Genomic DNA, 10,581 nt, shown 5'->3' with positions numbered 1-10,581 from the left:
GAAGAGTGTGATTTATGCCTGATGTTTGATTTCCATCCAGGAGGTGAAAGTCACCTGGTTGTTTACCTACCAGTTGAGCTCTGTGGAGATGCCCCAAGAACGTCATTCCCTGGGGAAACACTGCTCACTGTATTGTGGTTATTTTAAGGCATTTGCTTATTGCCACCAAATTATTTGCTTTGCCTCTGGAGAAAGCCCTTCACCTGAGTGACTTCATTGTCTGAGGACTGATCACTTGATGCTGGAGAGCAAATAAGCCCTAAGCCACTGCTGCCAACCAGAGGACAAGTGCTGAGGTTTGGGTCTCCTGCCTCCACCCCCTCACCTGCTCAACCCTATAACTTTCAGGCTGGACAGCCCTCCAGCCAGGCCAAAACCACCCAGCTTTGTGCTCCACAGGGTGCCCACAGAGACAGCATGGGTGAGTGTGGGATGGGATGGGATGGGATGGGATGGGATGGGATGGGATGGCACCTGTGTGTGGCTCAGCTCACAGGGTATTCCAGCATTTTGCTGCAGGGTCTGTCCTCCCCACACCCTGGATATCCTGGTGCTGAGTCCTTGTCTGCGCCTGCTCTGCCCTGGGCTGGGAGTGGGGCAGGAGCCTGCGTGCTCTGCTATTTCCAGGTTGTACCAGTGCAGCCCTGGAGTGCCACAGACCATTTTACAAGTTTTGTATTTACCGTTCTTTGCAATTTTCAGTTCTCCAAAGAAAGTGTTCTACTCTAGAGTAGAAAAGGGATGTTTTAAATTTTCCTGCTGAACGTGTGCTATTGAGCAGGTGTCCAGATCTGAGGTCAGATGCTCAATGGAACATTGCTGTCCCCAGCAGAGTACCCACAAGGGGCTGATCCTCCTTTGCTTCTCCTTCCTATGCAGACTTTTCATGACCAGCCCCAGGGGAAGGGCTGGCAGTGGGGGAGCATTTCTTCCCTGGGGGCCTCAAGGAAAAATATCTTTAAACGTGTCCCTAAACACAAACATATCAACACACCAAATGTTATGTAGGAACTGGGAAGTGAATCAGTTAGGCTGAAGTGTGTTTAAAAGACTTGCTGTAGAACTGTAACCAGCACGATAGATTGGACATCTCTGAGCATTCCCAGAAAGGGTGTTTGTCTCTAGGGTGGCTGCAATTCCACACAGTGGTTCCAGGCTGGCATCCATGATCATTTTCCTTCTCAGGCATCCCAGAGAATGGTGCCAAACCCAGATACCCCTGGGAAATGCAATAGGTGTTGGCTCTGCTTGGTTTTGAACAGTGGGGGTTTCACACCAGTAATCTGCCAGGTGAGCTGTATCTTCTCAGGAACAGAATTCCCCATGGGCAGGCAGCTCCACAGTGTCCCACTCTTTAGGAACCAAAACAAATTTTCTGTATCTTACTTAGCTTGAATACTGCCAAAAGTGTGCTGGTTTTTCCTAGTGCTCTGACCCAGAGCAGAGCAGACCAGCTGTCCACATATGGAAATCTTGAAGCAGCCACATAACCAACATAACCACAGAGAGGGCGTCATTTACCCCAGACCCACTCTGACTCCTGGAAGGCTGTGCCGCCTTTCTTTGTCCTGCTGCTTGCACACACACAGCCCTGCCTGGGGCTTGTTCCACCCAGACCCCAGGGTGTTACTGCCCACAGCCCCAGGGCAGTCCCAGCCAGCTGAACGTGAGCCAGCAGTGTGCCCTGCTGGCCAAGAAGGCCAATGGCTCCTGGCCTGGAGCAGGAATGGTGTGGCCAGCAGGAGCAGGGAGGTCACCCTTCCCCTGCACTGGGCACTGCTGAGGGCACACCTCGAGTGCTGTGCCCAGCTCTGGCCCCTCACTTTGGGAAGGACGTTGGGACGCTCGAGCGCGGCCAGAGCAGGCAGCGAGGCTGGAGAGGGGCTGGGAACACAAACCCTGAGAGGAGCCACTGAGGGAGCTGGGGGTGCTCAGCCTGGAGAAAAGGAGACTCAGGGGTGACCTTATCACTCTACAGCTCCCTGAAAGGTGGCTGGGCTCAGCTGGGGTTGGGCTCTTTCTCCAGGCAGCACTGACGAAAGGAAAGGACACAGTCTCAGGCTGTGCCAAAGGTAATATAGGTTGGATATTAGGAAAACGGTTTTCACAGAAAGGGTGATAAAATTCTGGACTGGCTGCCTGGGGAGGTGGTGCAGTCACCATCCCTGGGTGTGTTTAATAAGGCCTGGATGTGGCACTGGGGGCCAGGGTTTAGTTGAGTTGTTGGAGCTGGGTTGGACTCAATAATCTTGAAAGTCTCTTCCAACCCATTGATTCTGTGAATTCTGTGATTCTGTGATTCTGTGCATTCTGTGAATGGGCCATGGGATCGTGATGGGAGCTGGGAAGGAAGGGGATCCCTCCCTCCATGTTCACCCTGCTTGTTATGTCTAGTTCCGGGTATGAGTTTTATAGGGATTTCTGATTATGGACACTTTGGGTTTGGACAAGGTTTTGGCACTTCTTTAGTCTCAAATATCACTACAGCAGGTGCCACCACTAATGACTCCTGCTAATGTGTACAGGACAGTTCATCTAAATGAACTCATCTGCCTGGGGCTCATGGCTCTGAGGGAGCTCTACACAGTTTTATTTTCCTGTTTTACTCTGAATGGGATTAGTGGCTCTCCAATAGAAGAGTTCTCATCTCTTTCTTCCAATCTCTTCCCATTTCAGCTACCCAGTGCCTTTGTCTCTTGCTTTTGACCTGCCTGCTGGCCCTGGCAGCATCTTTTCCTGATGTTGACATAAGAAACTTGTACCTCCTCAATGGCACAATGGATGACATCATGAATGCTCCCCCAGAGTCCTCCCAGCTGGGTAAGTATGGCCCTGCAACAGGGAGAGGCTAACAAGGTCCTGATCAGTCAGATCCTACACAGCCTGCACCCTCACCAGCCTGCCCTCAGCTCTGTCACACCAAGGAAGGACTAAATACTGACCTGAGAGTGTCTGACTGGAGCAAGAGTAACCTTAGGGTACCCCACTGCTTGCTGGCTGTCTCATCTCCTGCATGGCATGAAGTTCTTCTGTCCAGAAGGGAGAGGACAATAGCCCAAAGCTCAGAGCCCACAGGATCCCACGAGAAAGGACAAATTGGCAGCAAGACTAAGCCCAAGTCTTGTGGGCCACATGCTCTTCCTTGCAGAAGAAGGGTTAAAGATGCTCCCTGTGTGTTTTGAGGACAGGGAGAACAGCTCCCATCTCTGGAAATCATCAGTGGAGAACTGAATTCAAGGGAGATCTCAATACAAAGAGGAAATAAATGAAGTTAATACAAAGAGTTTAAGCAGTGGCACTGGCACAGGGCAATCAACCAGGTGATGGCACAGAGTAACCTACAGGTACCAGGAGCAGTGAGGAGGCCTTGAAGAAATGCTCAGGGGAAAAACAGGAGCTGTGGAATGGCTTTTGTGATTCCAAAAACCTGTGACTGATCCTTCTGTTTTACAGCCATCAGTGGATAGAGAGATGTCCTTGCAAAAGAATTGAACTAACTCATTCTAAACCATCCTCTCTTCCAGCAACATCCTTCAAATTCCCTTTTGAGCAGACACCTCTCCCAACTCCTGGCAGCTGAGCCAGTTTTTCAGTGTCTGCTCTCAAATTTCTTCCCCCACTCTTTAATCCCGCTTCCTCCCAAGTCCCTGACTGCTTCTGCACTCTAACAACCATCTTCCCAGTATTGCCACCACCATTAGGGATTTTCCCCTACACAGTATGCCCAAATACTTTCCACCAAAAAAGCATCAGCCTCACTCTAGCACCATGTAAATTCCTCCAAATTACCAACTTGCTGATATGTGAAATTGGTGAATCCCTCTGGAATTAAGAACAGGTAAACTGGAATATCATCCAGAGAAGGCTTTTGCCTTGCCTACTCCCCACCCTCATCCTGTCTCCTGTGTTAATTTAGGTGATGGTGATGGACACGTCCGACAGGCCAGGGACATCGCCCACCACCCTCCAGTGAGCCATGGTGAGTCTGCATTGCTGGGTTCCACCATCACTGGGCTCACCAAGAGCTCTCAGACAACTCTCCCATGTCCCACACGTGCCCTGGCTCCTGCCAGGAATGTGTTGATTTTCTGATGGGCTGCAGAGGTGCCACAGCTACAGCCTTGGGGACTCTGCTACCAGCTGTGTCCTGGCTCAGTACTTGATGAGGTGCTTTTGCAAGGGGAATTTTCCAGATAAAGGTCCAAACTGGAAAGTGATGCTTCATTACTGGGAGGTGGTGATTAGTCATTTTCCTGTTTTCACTACACAGTGGATGAGAAGACTGGATGTGACAGAATTACTGAACTGGCTGGCTCAACATTAGCCCATAAGGCCAAAGATAGGTCCTGCATGGGTGGGGACAGCTGGTGACAGAGGTGCTGGAAGTGGAGCAAATTCCTTCCCAGCAGTGTGTAGCTACTTTCAGCAGTTTATTGTATGAGGTGCAGACATTTTGGAGCATGGAAATCCATAATCAAATCCAACAAGTCAGGAAGTCTCCAAAGAGCTACTTGGGTAAGGCCAGAGAACAACAACGGCTTTGCCCTGTTGAGATCCCAAGAGCTGATTTAATTGTTAGAGATATAGATGTCATGGTCACCCTCTCTCTGGGGAAAGCACTAAACCTCTGTGCTGTACCAGCAAGTGACTTTGTCCCCCAGATTTGCATTTGTCTGTGGTGATACCTCATCTGCACAACACAGACTCAGCCCAGCCTGGATGGGGATCCTTGGGTGACAATGATCCTGGCTTGGTCTCACCAGACATTTTCACAGTGCGTTCCCAGCAGTTTGAATCCTGTCTCAGGAAGATGTGAAGCTCAACTCTTGTGGCATTCACATACTCTTTGAAAAGAGAGACATAATTCTCTCTCCCAGGATTTTTCCTGGGGAAGGAAGTGAGAAAGCTCAGAGAGAGAAGGGAATTGAAACAATTCTTATCTCTACTTGCTGCTCCTGTTGTTTGGCACATGTGGAATGTGTTATGGAGGTTGCTTACCAAAAGGGATTTGTTAATTGGACTTTGCTGATGGTTGTTTGGACTGATTGACCAATTGGATCAAAGCTGTGTCGTGACTGTCGGAAAGGGTCACAGGTTTTTCTTTAGTATAGTATAGTATAGTGTAGTATATAGTAGTAATATAGCCTAATATAATATAGCTTAATAAAGCAATTGTTCAGCCTTCTGAATCACTGGAGTCAGAGCACGTTACTCCTGTGTCAAAGGCGCCCTGATTCGATAAACTTTGATCATGGCAAGATTTTTATTTACTCCTGTGAGCACATGGCAGAAATAGAGCCTAGGAATGTGTGTGCAAAAGGATTCAGACACTAAAGAAACACCCCACTTTTAGGGGGATTTAATAACCAGCTCTTGTTTCCAGCCTCAGGGTGGCCCAAGGACTGCAGTGAGATCCCCCGTGGTAGCCACAGCGGCGTCTACATCATCCAGCCCAAAGGGCTCCACCACCTCGTGGTGTACTGCGAGATGAACGTGACCCACGGCGGCTGGACCGTCATCCAGAGGAACCAGAGGGACACCCCTGTCACCTGGGCCGAGTCCTGGAGCACCTACAAGTTTGGCTTCGGGAACGTGCGCACCGAGTACTGGCTGGGCACCGAGTACATCCACCAGATTGCCAAGCAGAAGGTCTACCAGGTCAGGTTTGTCATCCAGGACTCGGCAGACAACCTCAGCTTCGCTGACTACAACCTGTTCAGCGTGGAGGACGAGTCCCACGGCTACCGGCTCAGGCTGGGCTCCTACAATGGCACAGCTGGGGATGCCATGACCTCAGACAATCCCAACAACATGCACGACAACATGAAATTCTCCACAAAGGATCAGGATCAGGACACCTACAGTAAGAACTGTGCCTACAGCTATGAGGGCGGGTGGTGGTACTCGTCGTGTTACTCCGTGCGGCTGAATTACAAGGGGGGCCTGACATGGGGCAACCTGTGCAAGGGGAACTGCAAATCCTCTCTTATCCTCATTAAACCAGCTTCATATTGTTAGTGCTTCTTCCTCCTCCTGTCCACAGTGGACACTCTGCAAAGGCTCTGCACAGCCAAAGAGTGTGAGCCTCCCTGGAGCAGAGAGAGGAGCACAAGGGTAGCAGGGCTTTAATGAAATGCCACTTTACACTCCCCCTCTCCAATTGCAGACTCCCCTCTGCTCAGCTCCGTTCCCCTGTGCTTGCCAATGATTCCTTCTTATTATGTTCATAATCAAGAATTTAAAAAACACTGATGAAATTTGTGGATTCCACATGAACCTTCCCTGCAGGAGGAAAACACGCAGCCCTGCAGTTACATCAGTTTCCTTGCTGTCTCCAGAACTCACAGGAAGCAATGCCCCAAATTTCCATATACTCTGAGCCTCTCTGCAGTGTTTGATAAGGCATCCAATAAACATGCTTGCTTGAGCTCATTCTTCAGTAATGACATTTGTTCTGTACCTTTGATCTTCTCCCCTGGGACCTGAGAAATCCCATGTCAGGAGCCAGGACTGGAGTCTTGAGGCTTACCATAGAATCACAGCCTGGTTTGGGTTAGAAGGGACCTTAAAAGCCATCTCATTCCAAACCCCCTGCCATGGGTAGGGACACCTTCCACTACTCAGCCTGGACAGAGAAAGCCTTTAATATTTCTCATGGATGTAAGAAAATTAAACCCAGTTACACTGTGACAAAGGCCCTGTGATCTGCACAGCATAGGGAGGGGATCCACAGGGCAGCTCCAGGATGGATTTGTGTTGGCTGGAAGAGCAGCTCTCCTGTGCCAGGGTCAGAAGCTGGTAGAGCAAGGAAACATGGCTGTTAGAGGGGTCCCAGAATTTTTTCTTCCAGGTTTCTGAATCCCTGCAAACATTTAGTGACCCTGTGGCAGCAGTTCCTGATCCCAGTGGGGCAGCCTTCCTCAGGGGACAAAGGGGTCACACAGGGATGCTGTGCCCCAGGGACAGCCCCAGTGACAGAGTGCCCTAGGGACAGGGTGTCCTGGTGACAGGGTGCCCCAGGGACAGGGTGTCTGAGTGACAGGGTATTCCAGGGTGCCCTAGGGACAGGGTGCCCCAGGGATACTGTGCCCCAGTGACAGGGTACCCCAGTGACAGGGTGTCCCAGGGACAGTGTGTCCAGTGACAAGGGTATTCCTGGTGACAGGGCTCCCCAGGGAGAGGGTGTCCCACAGCTCCCACCTCTCCTGTGCCAGTGGGTGACAGGGCACCAGGCTGTCCCAGGGCAGTGCAGGGCAGTGAGGAGTGAAACCGCGGTGGCGGCAGGAGGGACTCGGTGTGCGGGACACCCCTGGAGGGCTGAGGGCTGTACAGCGGGGAGCAGGGTGTGCACAGAGTGGGGTACAGGGTGCCCACAGCGGGTACAGGGTGGTCACAGCGGGTGCAGGATCCATGCAGGGGGAGCAGGGTGCGCACAGCCGGGAGCAGGGCGCTCACGGGGGGTTCGGGGTGCGCGCAGCAGGTGCAGGGTGCGTGGAGCAAGAGCAGCGCCCGTGTCTCCGGCCGGGGCCGGCGCGGTGCGGTGGGGGAGCGGTGCGGTACGGTACGGGAGCGGTGCGGTGCGGGAGCGGTGCGCTGCGGTGCAGAACGGGAGCGGTGCGGTAAGGGAGCGGTGCGGGAGCGGTGCAGAACGGGAGCGGTGTGCGTGGAGCAAGAGCAGCGCCCGTGTCTCCGGCCGGGGCCGGCGCGGTGCGGTGCGGGAGCGGTACGGGAGCGGTGCAGGAGCGGTGTGGGGCGGGAGCAGTGCGGTGCGGTGCAGAACGGGAGCGGTGCGGTACGGAACGGGAGCGGTGCGGTGGGGGAGCGGTGCGGGAGCGGTGCGGTGCGGTACGGGAGCGGTGCGGGAGCGGCGCGCTGCGGTGCGGAACGGGAGCGCCTCAGCAGGAAGGTACGGCGGGGCCGGGGGGCCGGGGGCCGCTGTCCCGCCGCCCTGGGGTCGAGCCGGGCGCCGCTCGCTCCTCGCGGCTGTCCCGGTGCGCAGGGCGGAGCGGCACTGCGGGGCCGGTGCTCCCGCCGGCCCCGGCTCCCGCTGCCCGCATCTTGACGCCCGTAATCCCGGGGGCTCCGCAGAGCCCACCGGCGGGGCGGGGAACCTCCGCCCGGGCATCCCGACCGCGGCTGCGCGGGGCTCCCGGTGCCGAACCCATGGCCACCAAGCCCACGGCCACCGAACCCCGTCCGCTGTCCCCGCATCCCCGTATCTGCAGAGGCCCCGGCCCCTCGCCCGCCCTCCAGCCCGGTCTCGTTTTCCGCAGCCGGGATGAGCCCGCGCTCTCCCGGCTCCCTGCGGAACGGGCGCAGGTTGCTGTGGAATCGCTCTCGGCCCGATTCCAGCCTCTTCCCTGGGTGGCCCCGGGTGCAGGCGGGGTGTGCGCAGCGAGGGGAGGGTCGTGTCCCTTCCGTGACACCCGTGTCCTCTGCCGAGCGCTGTCCCTGCAGAGGGGCCGGGCAGCCGGCTGGGATTGCCGCGGTCGGGTTGAGCAGCCTGCGCAGCCCGGCTCCAGCCGCTGCATTCCGCCGGGATGCACCGCCTTCCCAGGCAGAGCAGAGGGATGGAGACAGTGCGGAGAAAGAGGGTTCACCCCCGGATGGACAGTGTCCCCCGCCCAGCAAGGTGCTGGATCTGACTGGTTCTGCCCATTTCCCTCGTTGCTGACACACACGGCCCCGATCCCATTCCCACAGTTCCAGAGTCTACAGCTGGAGCGGGAAACGTGTTTGGCTTCAAACTGCACCCAGGCCAAGGTGAATCTGTCCCTGCGCCCGCGGCTGGAGGATGGGAAGGCTTCCCTGGCCATCAAGTACCAGGAGCTGCAGGAGATCCGAGAGGCTTGCTGGGACAAGCAGCAGCGCCTGGGTGAGTGAGGTGCAGCCTCTGGGCCGAGCCACATCCAGAGCAACCCCTGTTGATATGAGGGTCCAGGTGGGCTCAGCATGCTTGATCCTACCCCAGGAGATGGTTCAGCCATGATCAGGAGTGGTGGGGGATGATGTGACACAGCAAAACCTTAGCTGGGACCAGCCATGGAGTCACAGAATCAGTTGGGTTGGAAGGCACCTTAAAGATCATCTCATTCCATCCTCTGCTGTGGGCAGGGACACCTTCCCTAGACCAGGATGCTCCAAGCCCAGTCCAACCTGGCCCTGAACAATTACAAGGATGAGGCATCCACAGCTTCTCTGGGCAGCCAGGGTGGGATGGAAGCTGTGGTGTGCAGGTGGCTCCAGGGATGTGTTTGGGGGGGGTTCAGTGCGAGGAGCGGGGAGCTGATGCTTGAGGATGGGAAGTTCAGCAACCCCAGCAGCAGGGATGTCCAGGGGAAGGTTGGCAGCCCCATCCCCTTCTGACACACAGAGGTTTACCTGGAGAAGTGGAGCCCACAGAGTGCCCTGGGCCAGCTCCAAGCCAAGCTTGATGCCTCCGAAGCAGAGTCAGAGGTGAGTTAGCTGAGACCCCTGTGCTCTTGTCCCTTCCTCACCAGAGCCTCAGGGTGCTCTCCATGCCCTCCCATGTGCCAGGGCCTGCAGAAGAGCCCAGGGTCCAAGGGGTACTCCTTCTATTCACGCTGCCCATCCCACAGGCACAGATAAAGCAGTTCCTGGCCCAGGACCTGCCCCTCGAGTCCTTTCTGGAGTCCTTCTGCCAGAGCCGCACACGCTCCCACGTCTGCCGGACACAGCTGGAGAAACTGCAGGAGCTGCTGCAGAAGGACCAGCTGCAGAAGGACCAGGTGGGCAGGGACCCCATGGGCCCTGCGGGGTCCCCAGGTGCCCCAGCTAGCATGGCACCAGCCCGCCTTGCCCCCTTGCAGAGTGGAGTGGCCCCCAAAGCCTTTGAGCTGTCCTACGGCTTTGTGCCTGCCTTCCTCGTCCCCTCGGAGGCTGCTGTGCCCTTTCCCGTGCCGGCTGCACCTCCCAAGCACCATCTGCCAGCCCTGGCACAGCAGCCGGCATCTCCCGGCTCCGAGGTGCCCAGCCCGGGCTCTCCCCTGCGCCTCGTTGGACACATCCCGGTGCTCAGCCCCCAGCCCGGCCGCGGGCAGCAGCAGCACCGGGAGCAGGAGCCTCCGCACCGGTAGCGCGGCAGGGCGGGCACGGCCCTGCTCCTGCATCCCCCGGGGCTGGGCAGCAGCACCGAGGGGCGGGGGTGCTGTAGGCACGGCTCCGAAGGGTCTGGGGGTGCTCTCAGAGGGATGGAGGTGGGGCCGGTGCCATGGCTGGGTAGGGGTCCTGCATTTGGGGAGGTCTCTGCATCCACAGCAGGAGGAACGGGATGGAAGTGGGAGTGGGTGGCTCATAGGGATGTCAGTGGGCTTAGCTGGGAGGGAGAGCAGGGAAAAGGCACAGGAGCACTGGGTGTGCCACATGCTTCCTAAATAAAGCCTCTTTCCATGCTGTGTGTGCTCCTTCTGTGCCCTGCCCTTTGGTTCTGGCTATGGACAGCAGGATGAGACAGGCAGGGAGGAAAGGGTTACCAGGGAGCAGTTGCCAGGCTTGGAGGTGCCTGGCAGCCAAGGAGAGCCTGCCAGGCTGAGGAGCCCCCAGACCTTTCCTTTGCACTTG

General features: G+C 55.9%; 2 protein-coding genes across 2 annotated transcripts; both read left to right on the top strand.

Annotated features, from left to right (window-relative positions):
* Window positions 1–263: 263 nt before the first annotated feature.
* On the top strand, window positions 264–6,443 carry LOC120513482 (fibrinogen-like protein 1-like protein). Its single transcript, XM_039732986.1, has 4 exons — window positions 264–421; window positions 2,677–2,820; window positions 3,917–3,979; window positions 5,384–6,443. The coding sequence occupies exons 1-4, from the start codon at window positions 418–420 to the stop codon at window positions 6,016–6,018; spliced, it is 846 nt and encodes a 281-aa protein (XP_039588920.1). The 5' UTR covers window positions 264–417; the 3' UTR covers window positions 6,019–6,443.
* A 967-nt stretch (window positions 6,444–7,410) lies between these two features.
* Window positions 7,411–10,381, top strand: VPS37D (VPS37D subunit of ESCRT-I). Its single transcript, XM_039732908.1, has 5 exons — window positions 7,411–7,561; window positions 7,605–7,906; window positions 8,704–8,875; window positions 9,374–9,456; window positions 9,600–10,381. The coding sequence occupies exons 1-5, from the start codon at window positions 7,411–7,413 to the stop codon at window positions 10,095–10,097; spliced, it is 1,206 nt and encodes a 401-aa protein (XP_039588842.1). The 3' UTR covers window positions 10,098–10,381.
* The last annotated feature ends 200 nt before the right edge of the window (window positions 10,382–10,581 follow it).

Source organism: Passer montanus, unplaced genomic scaffold (assembly GCF_014805655.1).
Source record: "Passer montanus isolate IOZ18808 unplaced genomic scaffold, ASM1480565v1 scaffold81, whole genome shotgun sequence".
Lineage (NCBI taxonomy): Eukaryota > Metazoa > Chordata > Aves > Passeriformes > Passeridae > Passer > Passer montanus.
The sequence above is the reverse complement of the archived record's forward strand: the minus strand, read 5'-3'. Positions and strand labels throughout refer to the sequence as shown.

Coding starts and splice junctions, on each gene's coding strand:
- LOC120513482 (XM_039732986.1), top strand. Junction 2,821..3,916: donor CCCAGAGTCCTCCCAGCTGG/GTAAGTATGGCC, acceptor GTGTTAATTTAG/GTGATGGTGATGGACACGTC. Junction 3,980..5,383: donor CCACCCTCCAGTGAGCCATG/GTGAGTCTGCAT, acceptor TCTTGTTTCCAG/CCTCAGGGTGGCCCAAGGAC.
- VPS37D (XM_039732908.1), top strand. CDS start 7,411: ATGCAGGGGGAGCAGGGTGCGCACAGCCGGGAGCAGGGCGCTCACGGG. Junction 8,876..9,373: donor GGACAAGCAGCAGCGCCTGG/GTGAGTGAGGTG, acceptor TCTGACACACAG/AGGTTTACCTGGAGAAGTGG. Junction 9,457..9,599: donor CCTCCGAAGCAGAGTCAGAG/GTGAGTTAGCTG, acceptor CCCATCCCACAG/GCACAGATAAAGCAGTTCCT.